Below are 19,509 nucleotides of genomic sequence, written 5' to 3'. Positions count from 1 at the left end.
GCCATTAAAAAAGCGGTATGACATCATCAATGCCATCATAACAAATCAGCTGACGCTGATAAGCGCAGCTTGGAGCTTTTATGTTGTACCCAACCTACTAGGTACAAGACTGAGTGCACTTTCCAACACTGAGCTGTCGCCTCGGCTTGCGAGCTTTCCTCTGTTTCGCTGCTCGGACCGCCGTTCATAACGTAGTAAGTTTTCGTTGCGAACGGACGTTGCCCAACCAACTTGGCCTTAACCCTTGCGCTCCCTCCGATTTATTCCGCGGCAAACACATTCCAGTGGACAGCGGTGCAGTTCAGCCCAAGACCAACCTACATTTTAGCTCCCTGCAAACTCGTTTCTTCATCAAATAACTATGGCGTCCAACCGTGCAGCGAAGTCTGGTTTTGCCGCCGAGGCCCAGCGCAAAGTAAGTACCAAATAGCAACAACAACCGCACCCCCCACCCAAAAACCGAAGAGCGCCAAACAAAACAACACAATAAACAAATTGCCCAAAAAATCAACTTTTGCACGGGTGTGTGCGTGAGTTTGGAGCTGCATTGACTTTATTTGGCGCTGCGTTGCCAAGATTTTATCTCCGCGCGCCAAATGCCAAAAATTAGCCAAAAATGGTCTTGAAATTGCCAGCGTCTAACAAGGAATGACCTCATTTCGCTGATAAGTCGAACAAGTATTTATGTACATATGTATGCATAGAGGCATATATGAATATGTACACACATGTGTGATGCATGCGTAATTTGAAAGCTTAAAGATGATTTAGGTGATTTTGAGGCATTGTCAGTGCGGGTGATTCAAATCGAAGATCGAGAAAACAGTTGGTCAGCCATAAATCAAACTATTAGTGGTCGAAAAAGTTAGTCAAGCTCTAGAAATTTCGATATGAATAATATCCCAAGTTCGAACAGTAAACAATATATAGATGAGTTAATAATAAACTAAAATAAGCTTCTAATTAATACTGATGCAATTCAATAATTTGGAAAAACATATTCTTTCATTACAACAAGGTTTTTTGATCTTTGAAGTCCTGATACACAAATAGGTGCTACTTGTGGAGTATCCACTGTAGAATAGGGAGACCCTTTGGTTGATCCCAACACCTAACTATTGCAGCATGGTAGCTTCCGCAATGTAAATTGACATTAGTTCCGTCCATTAGCAGCACTTTGCCTCAAATGCACTCATACAAATGCATCGGCCTTTTGTGGGTGGGGTGGGGTTTTGGCGGTGGGTTACCCGTACCCTTCGGCCATTTAGCCCTCGTCAAGTCGGGGTTACGCAATTCCAGCCGCCCCTGGGCAGCCCCAAGTGAAATTGTATATGTCGCCGGCACAGAGGATTAAGTGCAGTCCGATGAAATCCACAACAAGACAACTACAGTTACAGCATTGCCCAAACAAAAAACGAAACAAATAATCGAGATTTTCCATATCCGAAGTTTTGTATACCCTTGGGGGTATATGTACCATGTTGTTGGCAAACTGAAATATTTTGTTTAGCTTTCGCGCTGCTTATCTGAATTTTTTCCAACCGGATTTCATTCTCTTGAGTCAGCCATTTAGCAAAAGGCCTTGTTTATCGGTATTATCTGTACTAGCGCATTTTTAAATCACAGTTGTGGTTAAAATTGTAGTAACTGGTAAAGCATCTTATCTGAAAGCGAAATGAAGTATGTTTTAACGTGGTTTATGGTGATATATCAGGCACTATGATTATGAAAAATATTAAACCAAAACACTGTGGAACTGTGGATAGGAAGAACCTTGGGATAGGGTATAGCAAACCAAGAAAAGAGAAATAGAGGCGCAGCTGCTGGCGCGACTCCAAGCCGCGATCGAATGGCTCCCCAGGAGCCGAAGGCGATGATGTCATCCCTCCAGCTGTCCCTCCACCGGTGCTCCTCGAACCCTTCGCGATCCATTCAACTCGAAGGCGTTGTTAGTTTGAGCACTTTTGCCGCTCGCTGGGAGTCACTCATATCTTCTGAGGGGGATTCGGGTTCGGGTTTTGAGTTTTTGGGGGTGACAGGAGGAAGAGGCGATAGCAGCACCTTTTCCACCACATGAGCACTTAAAACTGAGTATGTGGCGTAAGCAAACAGCAAAACAAAAGTGAGGCAAAATGGTATGAAAGCAATATTTTTGTTTGTCTCATGGGTTCTCTCTACACACCGTGCTTGCGTGTGTGCTTTTTCCGACTTTTACGACCAGTCACCGACAAATTGGCATGGATCTCAAGTTTCGGCCAAGGAATTCGTAGCCCCTTTAGTTTCAACCCTTTCCTGGGATCGTAGCACCCTAATTACGGAACCATTTTCGCCTCAATCCCACACCACCAGCTGTCGGGAAAGTTCTAGGAATGAGGCAGAAAGGTCTCGAGTTACTCAAAGTATGTTTACTAATTTGTTACCACGTAAACGATTGAATATATTAGTTTAGCAATCTTAGATCCTAGCTTGATACAATTTCGTTCTGGAAATTCACCACAAGGAAGCCGCCCTGTAGTTGTTTTCTTGTCCAACTCCCTCCATGTTCGCAGCTGTATCTCAGCCATTGGCACATGGGCCACGTACTAATCACCTGGCCTTTTTCGGAGTCAAGAATCCACACTCAATTAGCAGTGCATATATTGAACATACTATGTACACTTGTACATCCGCAGCACGCACCTCCCTGTATCTATATCTATATATCTGTATAGGTACGGGTATCTCTCTATCAGTGCGGGCGACACGTAAGTGGAACACTTGGCCCACATGAACTCCGTGCTCCTAGATGGGTATAGCCAACCATTCCCGAAGCTCTCCCCCAAAAATTAAACACTTGTTGGCCGTCAGTTTTAGATAAGCCATAAACAGTCGCGGGAGGAGGTCGACAGCGGCTTTATCGTAAATCAAATGTTGTTTTGGATTTCCGGTGAAACTACTCCCAGTGCCGAAAACACCTCGACAAATGAAAATGGAATGAAATTCTGCCCCCTGTCCAAATCCCTCCGAAAAAGGCACTCGATGGGGGCCCATACAACTCAGTCAACTGAAGTGGAAGTTGGTCGGTCGTAAACCAGACTCAAAAATCATATATGTGTACGCAATTGACCTCGTTACATTTTTGCGGATTTTGTTTATGTTATCGTTGTGGCATTTTTGTCGTTTTCCCATTTATATATCCACCCAAAAGATATCGGTCAGCAATTGTCATGGATCATGACGCATTCGCATCGCGAAAGAAAGCGAAATCGGCGGTTGGAATAGTGAATAATCACCAAAACTGGCCATTTCGTGGATTGATTTTTGAAGACGCGATTACGTAATTGTTTGCCTGGCGATGGATGCGTCAACTGCCAGCGATCCCTTTCGCACCAAACTAAACAAAAAAACACATTTAACTAATCATCACCATCTACATCTATGTATCTGCGCTGAAATATTGCCAAAGTTCAAATCCAAGCCATAACGATGCCATGACATCACCACCACCGGCTTCAAAAAGCCATCAGCCAAGCAAAACGTGCCCCTGTCTCTTTTTCCGTGATCCTACAATGGATTATTATGCAATGATCATCAGTCTGGGGCTCCTCGCCGGCTTTTGGGCTAAATTTATACAGAAACTCTGTCGGATGGGCGGAAACATCCGTCAAATTTGCAATAGGTATTCATTATTTATTAAGTATGAAACGTTTTTAGAATATTAGAGATACTTAGTTTCTGGCTAAAGCTAAAACTTAGTTCTTAAAACAAAGTGGAAGCTACTTCTTAGACATCCATTCTAAAAAGTTCTTCTATATCTTGTATATAGTTTGCTCTCAAGTTTTTGAAATATTTTATTTTCATAAATTTAACTACTTCCCGAAGTTTCGGAAACTTGCACAAATCTTTGATCATAAAATTCGTAGTGAAGTGAATTCTCGGAACTCTCACTCAATTGTGAAGTCTGAATCATGATGAACATAAATAATAATGTTATGTTGTACCAAAACATTTTCACTTTTCAAGTGGCGTAGGTGTGAATTAAATTGAGTTGGCGTGGGCAGGCCCTCTCCCAAGAAACTGGACTTTTTGTCGGAGTTTGGGTTTCTGCTGACCCCCAGTTTTAACAAGTGGTTAAAATAAAAAAAAATATTTTTTTATATTTTTTATTTGGAAAGCAGGAGTTTTATGCGGGCTCAGCCAGTTTTTGAGCAATTTTAATTTCACTAAAAGCCAACCAGGCTTGGCCTGGCATGTCTTGGCCACTAATGCGCATTGCGTGTGGAATGCCATCCACCCAGAACGCACTTGAAAATAGAATACGTTGTACATCATGAGCTGGGAAATTAATTAGGTTCTTGAGTCTACTGAGTTTTTCATTGTCACGCCGCTTTGTAATGGCCCCTAATCGTGGCTAACTCATCAAGTGACCCAGAGACCCAAAAAAATGTTAAATGAAATATAATTTTGGAAACCATCGTAATTTCTAACGGCGAACGTTGACCAATTTGTAGTTCCGCTTCTAATTATTGTGTTTTATACGTTTTGAGTTCGTACCGAGCGGTGGCTTTCGTCTGGAATTCCTCACTCCCGATAAGGCAGTAGTACGTTCTAACCAGCTGTACATATGTTTTTTAGAGAAATATTTATATATGTGTACATATATATGGGGTGTACTCCATTACTGGCTGTACTTTTGGCCCGGCATTCGATCGTCGCCGAGTTTCCAGTCGACCTCATAGCGCACAAACCAAACAAAAACACAAATGAAACTCACTGGCTGGCTGGCTGGCTGCTGACTCATTAAAACAGCGCTAAAAATATGTATTTTACAGAAGACGAGGCTTCGGAAGAATCGGCAAAATAGCTTGGCTATTCTCCACCATTTTTCATTTAGTTTCGAACATTGTTTGTCTGTCGGGGACCACCAACTGTCAAATTTGTACGGTGAGATTTGTTTGGCTGCGGATCTTGGGATCTTCGCAGAAGAGCCAAAAAACGTGTCAGAAACGATCGGAATTCATTAGGCTCTTAACGGCTTTTGGCTTACGATTATTATGTATGAATAGTATGCATAAACTGGCCGCAGAATCCCATAAACATCAGCATATCAGCATATATTCCCATTCCTAATCAAAATTTATTCATCTGCCCCGAGGGTGTCAATTTATCTGCCACCATCAGGGGCTCTAAGTTATGATCATCAACTTCTGGCCGCGGCCAGATTTCAGATTCCCGATTCCCCAACGGAATGTCAATCAGAAATTGCTTTTATTAATTGTCTCACGCTTTCGATGATGAATGGTGCTGTTCCGTTGGCGTTCCGTTCGTCGCTCTTTTCGGGCTCTAATGAAGTGACCTCTGCTGTTAAGTGCTTGACCGTTAAGCTGAAAAAGTCGGACAAAGCAATTTGGCCAACGGTCGATTGCAATTATTGATAATCTCCAGTTTTGGCCAGCACGCCTGCTAGATAAAGCCATTTCCAGGCGATTACCATATACTGCTTATCTCACTCAAAGATCGCTGGCTTTTATTGGGCTCGAACAACGAAAAAGTCGTAAATTGTTAATCTTCGATAGCTCCGGACTTCTGTGGCTCGGAAAGGGTTTGCTTTGGTGGAATTAGTTGGAGTGGGATAATACATATTGTGTGTGCAAAGTGCATTCACCTCCATTGAGCACACAAAAACTCGGGGAAAAGTGTGCGGACTGTATTTCACTTTTGTTTCACTGCATCGCGCCAACTTCTCCCCCATTTTCCAACAATTTGTGGACTTGCATTTCCCCACCGACCAGCGATAAGAAGTGGGGAATACAACTCAATTGGCGACAATCGTTCATTCGGTTGCTCTGAGATCATTCGTTTTAATAGACTTGCCAGTCAGAGCAAAAATCACACAAATACTAAATAGTAATACAATGAAGGGTAAATAAATAGGGAGACCTTTAAGGGAAAACAAAATATCTTTTTACAGAACTAAAAAGAATATTAGTACCACAAATAAAAAACTTATAGATATGAGTTGTGAAGATAGCAACGCTGTTCAATCAAACTTCTATATCTATCTATAGACAAAAAAAAAACAATCTTATCAATATTCTATCAAAAATTCATTCATATAGTACTTAGTATTACTGTATAATATTTAGTTCATGTTATGTTGCGGATAGTTTTTATAACTCCACTACCATAGTTTTTAGTACTTGTACTTACTGCCAAATGGCCGCTAATCTAAAATCAGTTTGTGACAGCTATTCAATTCAATCAAATAAAACCAATAAATACGTGTTAAGTGAGTCGCTGCGATATGACCCATAGTTTGCTAAACATTTTGATTTGGATTTTTATTGGCAAATGGTAACCCAACACGCAACGACTTTGCGGTTTGTTTTGGGACTCCGGCTTTTTGTGGCTTTGCCAATGGAGTGGAAATGGCAATAGAAGTGGGGGCCAGCTGCTCAACAAGTGGCTTTTTGTCTGTGGCCAAAATCGGTGCGAAGGACGCCCAAGCGGCCGGTAAACTTACGACCATATATGGTCAAGACGATCAGATTTAAAGCGGGCTCAAAGCAGCCAGTCGAAGCTATCGGCATTGGCAAATATGGATACTTACTATTCTACATGAGAACATGCGAACGAACGTGACTGACTTTTATAAGTTGGGCAAATCGAGTTATATGGGGATATATGGGAAAAATGGGGAGTGCCGGTGGGAGAAATGAGAGCTGCAATCTTATCCTTATCGCAACTTGAAATATAACCGCCAAATTGTCACGAGTGCGAGACAAGGGAAAGGCAAAGAGAGAGCAGCAGCACTTTTATAACCAATTAATGATAAGTCTGCTATCGGCGATATTTCATATGATAAGCGAGGGGAAATGGCCCACAAATAAAATAATGGTCTGTACTTGATTTAACCCCCGATTGGGCATTCAGTCTACCAAGTGCAGCAGCCAGGTTGGGATTAGCCGAAAATGTACCAGTCCAAGGTGAAAAGGATACCGTACTCTCTTACCAATTACTACCATTTCATTAAACATCAACTGTCTGGCTACTTTGCAGATTAACTCCAAGTACAGCGAGGAGCTGGCACAGGAGAGCCTCGAGTGGATCAAGGCCGTCACCGAGGAGCCCATCAACACATCCGGCGACACCGACAACTTCTTCGAGGTGCTCAAGGATGGCGTCATCCTGTGCAAGCTGGCCAACGCCCTGCAGCCCGGCTCCATCAAGAAGATCAACGAGAGCAAAATGGCCTTCAAGTGCATGGAGAACATCTCGGCCTTCCTCGCGTGCGCCAAGAACTTCGGTGTCCCCACCCAGGAGACCTTCCAGAGCGTTGACCTGTGGGAGCGCCAGAATCTGAACTCGGTGGTTATCTGCCTGCAGTCGCTGGGTCGCAAGGTGAGCTGATTACTCTAGCTTAAGTTGATAATGGGATCTAAGGATCATGTCAAGTACTGAGAATTGCGCATGGAAAATCATGCGTTGTCCATCATCCCATGCATCCTTAAGTTCTATAGGATATATGGGAAAAGATACTAATATGTTTTGCTTTTGCACAGGCCTCCAACTTCAACAAGCCATCGATTGGCCCCAAGGAGGCCGACAAGAACGTGAGGAACTTCAGCGACGAGCAGCTGCGCGCCGGCGCCAACGTCATCTCCCTGCAGTACGGATCGAACAAGGGCGCCACCCAGTCGGGCATCAACTTCGGCAACACCCGGCACATGTAGATCGGTGTCCTGCTGCCAGGATCCTCCGCCCCACACTTCGCTCTCAGACATTCCGCAACGAAAGACCAAACCAAAACGCCAACATCTTACGACGCAGCCGCTTTTGGGTTCCACACACTTTTCACGATTTGAGCCAGATTTGGGAAGAGCCCCTGAATGATATGATATCAGATGGATATATGGATATGGATATATATTTATGATACCAATTTGTATTTGTATTCCAATTGACCAGGCGTATGCTGTTATGTAATAACATAAACTACTTTAATTTAATATTATTAAGTACTCGTACATACGGATCTTAGGATGATTTATTCTATTTTCAACATTTGCATTCGCAACACGATCGTTTTGCATACTTTCGTTCTATACAAACCGCACTCAGCTTCGTCCTGTGCCATCGAAGACAGTTGGAGATGGAGTTCCCACGCAACGTGGGATAATAAGTGATCAACGGATCGAAATCGAAAGGAATTGTGTTTGATGAATGTGTCTTCTATCTCGTAGAGTAACGATTACAATGTTGTTTCGAACTAACCACCTGAATACCAATCAAAAACGCAGAGCATTTACAATAATGTATTTACAGGCAGAGAAAATATATACATACGTGTTACACACTTTTGAATGATCTATTTTAAATAATGTCCCCTGTTGAAAATAAATAATTATTCTTTTAACATAAAGTGCTGTATTATAACTGGATATACTACATAATTTTGGGTACTATCTTAATTATTTCTGGTTTCTATTTCCATTTAGCAGTCAAGTTCTCTGCTGTATTATTGTAACTTACCTTTTTGTTTGCAAATTGAAAAGAGTGCACTGTTTTGTAACAATTTCATATAATTTATTCGATTTCAAAACAAATGAATTGTTGCATGCGTTTGACATTTTTGACCTTAACCGGCCGAAGCGAACCGAGGTCTTCATTCGAAAGATTCAATTTCGAGTGTGAATAAAATATTCGGGGCATCTCAGAAAATGCGGACATCGAATAACAATTATAAAATAATTTTATACGATCGCTTACATTAAATAGAACAAATTGTACAGTCGTTGACAATGTGTTTGCATTCGCGCATTCACCTAGGAGTATTTTGTAAAGATTCGATACATCGTTAGCTAAGTTTAGAAGAATATTCAGCACGTAAAACTAAAGCAATTACATTCGAGGCGGTAATACATGGTTGTAGTTTGTGGGTTTAGCCGGCATTCAGCAGTAGTTCAGCTGCCACCTCCAAGCTCCAGTTGGTCTGCTGCAGCGCCTGCTCGCACTGTGGTCGCCCAGCCACCCCAAGCCTCGCCAGTTGGTCGATCTTGTAGTGCCGCGTGGCTAGTCCCACATCTCCGCTGGCCGCGCGCAGTGCATTGCGGACATCCTGCTCCACCGCGGAGCTGCCCAGCTCCTGCATTAGCTGCTGGAGCTTCTCCTGCTCGCGACCGTAGTCCGAGGGCACTGGCGCGTACAGCTGATGGGCTCCGTCCAGCTGCTGCTGTTGCTGCAGCCGCATCTTCTCCATTCTTCGTTGGATCTGCTGGGCGGAGAGAGGAGGCGGCGCCAATGGAGCTGGTCGCGTTGGCCGCAGGTAGTCATCCTGAGTCACTTCATCGTACAGAACAGCTCCACTGCCATTCGGCACTTGGCCGTAGTATGTGGAGCCCACCGTGCTGGCCGCCACTGCATCGTACAGTGAGGCGGTTGAGGAGTACGCATTGTTTTTGGGTGCCACCACTCGATTGGATATTGCAACAAACGAATGGTTCAACTCCTGATGCTGGTGATGGTTTTGGTAGATCTGTTCCTCTGCCTGCTCTGGCGGCGGCTGGGCATAGTACTCGGACTGCGTGGACGCCACTTGCTCATACCAAATACGATTCACAACACTTTGCGTGGTAGCTGCCGCAGCAGCTGCTGCCTCCACATTGTTCTGCTTGGGCGACGCGGTCGAAGAGGGACTGGAATGATTCGAGTGAACTGACCCGGGAGCTACTCCGTTCTTTAAGGGTGTGAGATTCTGCTTATAGACCATGTCCTTGCTGGCATACATCTGCGTTGAATTGCGCTGGTACTCCTCCTGCGCTCTGTTTTGCCCGTTGCTGTACATGTCCTTCTCCAGTTCGGCGATGAAGGACTTGTCCAGCAGCACTCCATCAGCAGGAGGAGCAGGTACAGGCTCCACTGGCTGACTGCTGATGGCGTCGTGTCGCTCCAATGCAAGATTGCTGAGATTTAGCTGCATAGCCGCTGATTCCAGGGCAGGTATGTTTTCTTTATTCGACTTGGAGCCACCGAAAAGGCTTTTTCTGACCGAAGGACTATTATAAATCGGTGCTGGTGGAGGAGCTGCCTCCAGAGACTGGTTGAAATTCGAGTAGAGTGCCACAGCCGTTTCAACGTTTGTGGTGTCGAAGGGATCTCGCTCCCTTACAGGCGTCGCTAGCTGCTGTTGGTGAAGGTCTCGTTTTTGGACAAACTCCATTGTATTCGAGTAAGTGGGTGGCATCTGGTACGGCGGCGGTTGCAGGCGCCCTGGTGAAGCTGTCACCTTGGCCGGATCAAAGTCGAACTGCGGCTGCTCATTGTAGTACGTGGGTGACACATTAAGATCCCCCGATCCACTAGAGCCGGCATACGTAGGCACATCTATGGGAGCGTCTAGTATGCAAAAGGAGCTGTCCGCCTGCAGTGAGGAACTATCGCCTGCTCCCTTAGCTCCTCCTGTTCCACCTTCGGCTATTGGTCGCATATCGGGCGAGATGTCAATGAGTATGCCTTCCTGTTGAAATTGTGGCGGCGGAGGACGCTGCGGGCCCACCACTACTCCTTTGTGCTTCACCGCATTTCGTCGCTGAAGACCAGTAGCGGAATCATTAACCAGTTTGTTGTACGCGAACTGCTTGCTGGACGTGGACTTGCGCTCCTTGGCATGGGGCTGGTTTGTCATCGAGGCACACTTTCGCTGTCGATCATCTCCGTTGACCATGGCAGCTGCTCCGCCCCAACAAAAGCCGAATGGCGAAGACGTCGAGCCATTTCCAACGCTGCTTCGCATTGCCACATCTCCGGCAGCACCCACTTTACGCTGCTCCAGCAGGCTTCTGGGAAAGATTCCTATATCGAAAGTTCGCTGGTTTTGGCCCTTTATCAATTTCAGCTCGTGCCGTCCATCGATAATGGCGATTGTGTCGCCAGGTTCGATCTGCAGTCCCTTGGACTCGTGGTGACTTCGGGAAGCACGCATCACAGGAGGCGACATACTGGCCAAATATTCTCTGCAAAGCAAGGATGGGTATTAGATGAATATGAAATATAAATATGAACAATAAGGGGAACCTACTTGAGAGCAGCAAAAGTGGGTCGCTCTGCTGGAGTTTTATCCCAGCATTGCAGCATCATAGCATAAACGTCCGGTGGACAGGCGTCCGGCTGATGCAGTCGCTCGCCTTCGCGATCGATTTTGCGCAGGATCTGCGACCCATTGAGTCCCACCCATGGATCTTCGCCAAAGCTGAACATTTCCCACAACGTCACGCCAAACATCCACGTGTCAGAGGCGTGCGAGAATTGCCGGAAGCGCAGTGATTCAGGAGCGCACCAGGGAAAAGGCACCTTCTTATGCTCAGACATCACATAGCAATCATCCTCTTGGGGCAAGGCACGCATTAGGCCAAAATCTCCGATCTTGATCTTGTTTCCAGCTGCCAGGAGGACATTCCGACAGGCCAGATCGCGATGCAGAAAGCGCTTCTGTTCCAGATAGGCCATGCCAGTCACAATCTGCACCGACCAGTTCCAGATGATGGTCAGCGAGGTGTGGCGGCACTGTTTTCGCAGCGTATCCAGCAGCGACCCGCGCTCCGCCAGCTCTGTAATCATCATCATCGGCTGGGATAGGACCACTCCGTAAAGCCGCACCAGATTCGCATGATCCAGGGCGTGCATAGCCTGAACCTCGCGAAAGAAGTCGTCGATAATGCCTGGTTGGGTGAGGTTGTCCGACTTCAGCACCTTGACGGCCACCGGGATGACCTTGCCCGCTGGCGAAGCACTCCATTCGCCGCGACGCACCACACCGAATGATCCGTCGCCCAGTTTCAGGCCCATGGTAATGTCCTTTTCATGGATAAGGCAGGTTAGCTGGGTGCCATTGCCCTGACTGGATTCCCGGGCGGCGGAGGACTGCTTCTTGGACGAGGGCTGCTTGCCACCGCCAATCAGTTTGGACAGGATGTTCTTGCGCCACTGATGGGCCTTCTTTTTCCGCACTGCCTCCATCAGGCGTCGAATGGCCGGTTTCCCCAGACCACATCGCTCCAGATCGTCAGGTAGCACGTAGTCGAAGTGCGCCAGCCGGGTCACCTGTAGGTCATCCCGTATCCTGTCCAGAAACTGCTCCAGCTGCACCTCGCGCAGCAGATCCTCCAGCCAGGCCGTCTCGCTCCCGAGCCCACCATCCACCGCCGAAGTGGAGGTCATTTCCTGAGGGGACGCAAAACGAAACACAATAAGTTGAAGGCAATCTCAATAACATAGTGATCGGTGAATGAACTGTGGTCAAGGGTACTGGGTCAATCGCGCAATCACGTAAGTTAATATGTATGTATGTATCCACTTGCCATATGCGATTAAATGGTCAGGGAACAGAGAAAGTGCGCAACATTTATGGACCGTCAATGCAATTCCATATCTTGGCATTAACAAAGGTGAAGCAATGGGGTTCAGTGGTTTCCGAGGCAATTATATGTTTAGAAACCATCAAAGTAGTAGTTACTACTTGTTAAAATAGTAGTATTCATTATCCTATTTAGATAAGTTTCCTATAATATTCACCATTAATAACAACATGCTCGTCTATTAGGCGGAAGTAAGCTGGTTTCTAGATAAACCATTTATTTAATTCCACGAATACGTCAGGGCGACATTACTTGTTGAATCTATGGCTGCTTCCAAGGGGGCCAATGCACACAAAAGTGGATTTGTGTAAACATGTCCCCACATGACGTCACGTTTTCTTGGCAATCCCTGTAAACGCATTGCGTCACCCTTCGAACCCTAATCACTAGGAAGAGATATGTATATAGAAAGAAGTAGGTGGTTCGGGATCTCAGGAAATGCGGCTTGAACTTTGGCGCGTGCTGAAGTGGAGTTTATAAATAGATGGCGATAAAAGGTGAGCAGATGCAGGCACAGAATGTAGTCGATATGCATGCCCCATGGGATTCCCCTTGGGATGAACAAAATGACTGCTAATGTCTATTGTTAACGAGCGAATAATAGAAATTACACTTTGCGGCGACAGTTTGACTAATTATTCGGGCGGAAACTGGAACTTAGCGGATGCGAGAGCCACACAGAGATGTCCAGCGAGACAACAACGCCCAGTTGAGAGCAGGTTGCCAGTCCATCAGCTGTGCAATTTAGATACAGTCGAACGTCCATAACGCGGCATCTGTCGTTAACTATACATATGCGCATATACTCGAAAATGGTGACTTTAAGGTACAGAAATAACCCAGGTACAAACGCTGGCATTGTGTATCTAAAAATAAATACAGTCGTACTTCCGCAATTCGAACGAAACCCAGTTAAATGACCTTTCGATTTGATTTAATATTTTGTTTGGTGATCCCGTTAACATTGTATCCTAGCATGATCAGGAGTATTATTTATTCAGCTCAATTTCATAGCAAACAACTTTAAGTTTAAGAAATAAAATTAAGTTTAGTTGGGGTCAGCATACGGGGGCTCCACTGTACGACAGCTATCACACCCCGAATTCCACGAAGCGTCTAGTTCCATTCACTATTATTTTGTTGGACATTTGTATATCATTTCCCCCGAGTGTTCGGCTAAAAAGGGTTTTCCTTTGTTTTTGGAAATACTCACCGAATATTAAACAGCTGCGCAGCTGCTGCGACGCTGGCTGAGGAGCGCCGACGTCAACGCGGACGTCGCAGTCGCTGCACTTGGCTAAACTTGAGAAAATTGGCAAACTTCCTGTCTGGAAGCGAACAGGTTGGCCAGACAAAAGATATTGCGGCAGATGGAAGTGGTTTATGCGGTGGATATGGAGATTTCTGGCTTAAAGATGTGAAATTCGATATACGAGCTGGAGGCAGCGCAGTCGGCGTCGCAGTCGCCGCAACGTAAACGGTTGTATGCGTGTGTGTGTGTAGGCTGCTTTGTTTACACTCGCCAAATGAGCAGCTGTCTGCTTGGCTGCTGATTTTGATGGCGGACGGTTAGTGGTCCCCTCATGACGCAGACACGTAAATATTAATTTATAGTGCACACACGGGAAAACAATGAATATTCCGCTTTCAACAGCGCTCAGTCCCTCCCCCACCGACCAACACTCGATCGTTTCACGTTTTTGCACAATTTCACACACACACGCATTCGCTGCACGGCCGTTTGTGCCTGGGTGTATGTGTGCGTGTGTACGAATCGAAATGCACGAAAAAACAGCAACGCAAATCGCAGGTGCCACGAAGAACCGAAAAGAGCGAGAATTCTTTACTTTTCTATTATGTTAGCTCGTTGAAATCAGATTGATTTCCTTTCTAATGAGGAAACATCGTCGTTAATCGGAGTTGCCTGCGCTTAATTTGCGATTGAAAATGCGCGACGGCCAAACACTTTTGGTATTTTTTCAAGCAGCTGATGCAGTGGTGATGGAACAAAAAGCGATGAATGCTAAGTGCAACCGATATTACTCAAGTCATAATAGGAACTATCGATACTATTTATCGAGTATTTAGGTTATTCACTGTTACGGATTTAAAAATATGAATTAATTAATTTCTAACATTTAAACATAAAAATATACGTAAATATATAACTTTGTGAAAGTGTAACGTTGAAAAATTATCGAAGTAACACTAATACATTTAATTTATACAATTTTTGTAATTATTTTATATTTTTAACTGAATCCAATTCATTTCTATGGATAATCTTGATAAAGAGATTATTAAAATAAATTCCATAAAAAATTGTATTATCCCTGTTACTTAAATCTTTTTGTGATGGTGTCAAGACGTATTTTTTTTCTTTAAAGAAGATAAATGTGAAATGCGCTTGGGTTTTTCCATTCCTTAGAATTGTTTTTATATTAATCATGTCAATATTTATCACAGAAGTGCACAACATTTAAAAACAAATTTGTTTCTATCAATATGTGATTCAAAAGTTGGATTATAAGAATTCGGTTTTATGAGGGTGCTGTTTTCATTAATCATAAGTTTCTTACGAAACTCTTCTTACATTAGTAATGTAAATACTTACGTCTGTAGCTAATTTTAAAATGCATTTTTATTTGGTTTATTAATAATACTTGAAAGGAACGAAATCTTTGAAGTGGTATTTATTTGTCATGCGCTATTCATTTCCGGCATTTTCCTCATTAAGAGTCACCCCGTTAAATTAAATCAAATTGAAGATTTCGCCAGCCATTGCGTGAGAAGTTGCCCCATTCCGAGGCATATACGCAACTTTGGGACGCGGCCATCAATCAATGGAGTAGCACGGCACGCCTATAATCTCGAATCCCCATATATATGTATACCACTGTACAACGCCGTGGCGCGCTTATCAATCCAATTGAGTGCGCTGTTATTAATAACAATACCCGTGCTTTATATTAAACGCCCGGCTGTTGCATCAACGCCCCTCAGAAGCACACCACCCGTCAATAAAAGTTGGATGAGTAATCCCAGTGGGCTCGGGTTACCAGCTGCCAGTGGAATGCATGTGTAAAAACAAACAAGGCAGCCGCCGTTTACGGTCATTAAAAACATATAAAATAATTTATTCTGCTTATTAATTTGTTTAATAAATATACAATATATAAAACTGCGGGTTAGTCGCGCAAGTCCGCACAAGTGGTAAAAAATGGACTTAAGTAGTGTAACTTTAACGCTGTGTTAGAAACAGACAACACAGAGAACACAGGACATTGACTTGGACTTGTTTTGGGTTAAGATTGCTCTGGCGAAGGCACAACATCGTTATCATAATCGTTATCAGCGTGGTGATTGTTATTAGTCTAGAATTCCACTTCCATTAACACTTAAACACGAACGCATTCGATTTGGGTGGGTCGACTGACTGGGTTGATTAAAAATGTAGGTAATCGTTGGACAACTTCAAGAAACTCAGTTTAAGATACACACTGATATCATTCGCGCAACACAAATTTGAAGACTTATACTCATAAAGTTAATTATTTTTTAGGTAAATGCCGACAAAAGAAAACCAACTTATAGTTACTATTCGTCCGTCAAAGTTGTTTAAAAAGTATATACGTATTTAGGTTGATAAACCGAACAGAAAAAACCTTGGGAAGCTAACAACTAGAGTTACGAAGAAGTTGCTTGGTGTGGTCCACAGATTACCAGTCAACCCATAAATCAACGCACCCTACATTAGGTAAATATATGTAGATAAAACTGTAGAACATGCGACGAGGTTTGTGCTTGGCACTCAAGACTCCAGTCCACTGCTCCAGACTGCGCTAATCCGCTTACGACCAACCGCCCGTCAGCTTGTGGAACATCTCCTCGTTCAGCATCTGGTTGTTCTCCTTGGATCGCATGGACATGAATATGTAGCCGCCGATGAACTCGTGCACCACCTTGCAGTCGGCCGACTGCACTGAGAAGACGATGTTCTCGTCCTGCAGCTGAATCATCATGCACTTGATGCCCCAGTTAACATTCCAGGCCTTCATTGTGTTGTAGCGCCAGGTCTTTATGTGGTCGCCGGAGTTGAGGTCCATGCGCATGATGCGGTTGTTGGCCACGCCCAGCAGCTCCTCCTTCTTGTGTCCATCGAACTTGATGATGAAGAGAGTAACACCGAAGTCTGGTAGAGATTGCCAAGCCTGGATGTACTTCATCTTGGCGTCCATTAAGCTCAGCTGGCGAACGTTGGCATGGGCCTCTAGGATCCTCTGCACCGCCTTGCTGGATAGTTTGCGCATCATTTTGGGCGAGAGGTAATCCATGGGCTCAACACTACGCGGATTGACGGTGAGTGGAGCTCCCTGGGCGGGTTTCTGCATCTGCAGCAGCGAGCGAATACTGCTAACTTCGCTGTCGTAGGAGCTATCGGCTAGGGAGCGACCCTTGGCGGCCAGACGACAGGCTGCCATCCACTTGGCGTACTGCTCTTCGTTGTCGCATCTCACCCAGACCTCACTGTTCGGACCATTTCTGCCCTCTGGCGGAACTTCCAGACGGATGGCGAACTTTCCTTGGGCCAGGTTAACATCGGGCGTCACCTCGCAGCCCTTCAAATTGATGCTGATGGTGGGAGCTCCCCGCCTGGACTCATCCTGCGATTTGTACAGGTGCAGATGCAGATCCCTGTAGGTGAAGAAGTAGCGCTTGTATCCCTTGAGCGTGAACCTTTGGGGCTTGAGGAATTTCAAATAGTCCGACAGCTCTGGTATCCTGGTGATGTTGCCCTGATCCTTGCCACCTCCTGGTCCTTCGAGTGTGATCTGCAGCTCGTTGAGAGCGGAGTCAATGTCGTCCTCGCCGCCAGTCTCCTGACTGGAGGTATCTATTCCGGAATCGATGCCTGGTGGATGCAGATCCGTCTGATGATTCACCTGGAACTGCAGGGCGGCAAACATGAGAGTCTCCTCCTCGGTGGGTTCCAATTCCTCGTTCAAAATGCTCCATTTGGCTTGCTCGTACAGTTGATTGATCCTCACTTGGTCGTACTTGGGGTTCAGATCGAAGAACGTGAAGTATTTGAAGCGCAGGCACAGAGTGTCGTACTCCCTAACTCCCTGCTCCATGATGGAAAGGGACGAGTCCAACCATCCCACGTTGAGGCGGGCTTTCTCCACCCGGGACTTGGGTCGAACCAAGCGTGCTCGTACATCCGGGCTGGGGGACCTGGGCGACATGGCCAGGTTCTCCTGGAGGTCTCCGAAACTAGAGTTGGAATCGTAGCTAGCATAGCCAGTGGAGTTGTGCTTCCAGGTGCCCGTGGGCGAGCTGATGGGTGTGCCCGGAGCAGTGGCTGCCCGTCGGGGTGTGGTGGCATACGGTGAAGCCGGAGCGCACAGCAGATTGCCATTGTGCGAGCGATCCAGGCTGCCATTGCTGCCGTTATAGGCTCCTGTGATCGGGACAAAAGAGTTGGTGTCCAGCGCTGGCTGCACGTAGGCGATTCCATTTGCCTCTGCTACGGGAATCTTGCGCTGCGGCAGCTTGGAGAAGTTCTTCTTCAGATGCTCCGGTTCCAGGGGCTTGCAGAACGACAGTTCCTCCGGATAGCGAATGTCCAGGTCCTTGCACAAGCTTACAACGGCTCCGAAAGTTTTGGCCGAAAAGTTGACGCGGTAGTCCAGATAACGAAGATCGGGCATTTGCACCCTCAGTGTCTTGTGCATGGGCGTGAAGTGCAGAAAGGAATCCGATTGAACTCCGGCCTGGTCCAAAGTGGACCGCGTCCTGGTCAGCCAGACATTCTTGGCGGGCCACCACAGGGCGTGATCGGACCAATCCTTAGGCATCTCCGGATCCACCAGGTTCAGCATTACGCCGCCAATGTGCTGGTCACCCTTCACGCGCAACGTCTTCTCCACCTGCAGATCCGTGATGAGGATCCGCAGGTTCCACGTATTTTCGCCCACATGAATCATCTTTCGCTAAATGTTCCGATGCGCGGGCGTCTCTTCTGTCCAAAGGCGAAACTATAACTGCGAGTATATATATGGCACAATCAGAGTCTAAATTTGCCCTCGAAACGATGACGTAATCCAACTTACGTTCAGCGCCGTTTTTGCAACCAAGTTTTTGTTGTTCTTGTCGTTGTCGTTGGCTGGCGGGGAGTGGAGAGGGGGGATGCGAGGGGGCGGTGGCGGAACTATATAGGCCCTTATCTCGCCAGATGTTTGCACGGAAACAGAAACGCCAGCGAAACAGACCCAACAATCCAACAAGCCGAGTAATCCAGATCAAAATCGGTGGATGTAGAGATGGTGGTATTTATGACGATAAAAGGGGGGAAAGGCGGGGAAGGTACGATTTTGATGGCTTGCTTGCTGCTGCTTGGGATGTTTTGTTTTCCCGATCTCTCTCGCAATCGCAATTCGCAGCGTTTTCCTCGCGCTTTTCCTCGCACATCAACACACCGACGAACACTAATGCACGCGCTCAAAAATGCGATGCAAATTTTCACAAAACAACACGTCGCGCGCGACGAGACAAAGCGAGAAACGAGCCGAGATAGAGAGAAATTAATTTATAAATAAATCAGCAGCAGAGCAGTGTGACCGTTTGTCTGCGCATATCGATGGTTCGCGCCAGCGGAATCGAACTTATCGGAACGGATGGTAAGAAGTATAGTTTAAATTTCGTTAAAATAGGGCATACCTAATACATTAGATTCGCATGATATAATTTAATTTGTATTCGAATTGAAACGAATTTGTGTATGGCAATCTATTGTATTGTATCAAGTCCATTGCAAACATAATATCTGACAGGCAAAGAACAATGAAGTCGTGGAGATTGGCGCTATTGTTCCTCATTTATTTCCTGGAAGTGGCTCATTCAATACGTGCCTGTGGCCCAGGACGAGAAAGGAACTGTCATATTAATAATAAGCAAACATATCAAAGGCGGAAATACCCATAACGTTCTTATTAATTGCTTATATAAGATTATTAGTGAGTACCTAGTAAACTTATAAAAATTCACATATGTTAACAACATGTTAACAATAAGCACATATTTCAAAATATGGGTATAAATATGAAAAGTGTATCGA

The 19,509-nt window shown here is 45.4% G+C and overlaps 3 protein-coding genes across 4 annotated transcripts; 1 reads left to right on the top strand and 2 right to left on the bottom strand.

Annotated features, from left to right (window-relative positions):
* Nucleotides 1-176: 176 nt before the first annotated feature.
* On the top strand, nt 177-8,338 carry LOC117139144 (myophilin). Its single transcript, XM_033301296.1, has 3 exons — nt 177-415; nt 7,039-7,380; nt 7,542-8,338. The coding sequence occupies exons 1-3, from the start codon at nt 362-364 to the stop codon at nt 7,710-7,712; spliced, it is 567 nt and encodes a 188-aa protein (XP_033157187.1). The 5' UTR covers nt 177-361; the 3' UTR covers nt 7,713-8,338.
* A 205-nt stretch (nt 8,339-8,543) lies between these two features.
* LOC117139142 (serine/threonine-protein kinase par-1) lies at nt 8,544-14,387 on the bottom strand. Of its 2 annotated transcripts, XM_033301293.1 has the most exons (3): nt 13,606-14,387; nt 11,057-12,198; nt 8,921-10,991 (listed from the first exon to the last, which is right to left on the bottom strand). In XM_033301293.1, exons 2-3 carry the CDS (start codon nt 12,193-12,195, stop codon nt 8,921-8,923), a joined length of 3,210 nt encoding a protein of 1,069 aa, XP_033157184.1. In that variant the 5' UTR covers nt 12,196-12,198; nt 13,606-14,387. The 2 variants fall into 2 exon arrangements, with proteins under 2 accessions (XP_033157185.1, XP_033157184.1); XM_033301294.1 differs by lacking the exon at nt 13,606-14,387 and having other exon boundaries at nt 8,544-10,991; nt 11,057-12,195.
* A 1,140-nt stretch (nt 14,388-15,527) lies between these two features.
* LOC117138975 (unc-112-related protein) lies at nt 15,528-18,981 on the bottom strand. Its single transcript, XM_033301037.1, has 2 exons — nt 18,506-18,981; nt 15,528-18,436 (listed from the first exon to the last, which is right to left on the bottom strand). The coding sequence occupies exon 2, from the start codon at nt 18,377-18,379 to the stop codon at nt 16,244-16,246; it is 2,136 nt and encodes a 711-aa protein (XP_033156928.1). The 5' UTR covers nt 18,380-18,436; nt 18,506-18,981; the 3' UTR covers nt 15,528-16,243.
* Nucleotides 18,982-19,509: the final 528 nt, after the last annotated feature.

This window comes from Drosophila mauritiana, chromosome 3L (assembly GCF_004382145.1).
Source record: "Drosophila mauritiana strain mau12 chromosome 3L, ASM438214v1, whole genome shotgun sequence".
In the NCBI taxonomy this organism is placed as follows: Eukaryota; Metazoa; Arthropoda; class Insecta; order Diptera; family Drosophilidae; genus Drosophila; species Drosophila mauritiana.
This window is presented reverse-complemented; position numbering and strand designations above follow the sequence as displayed.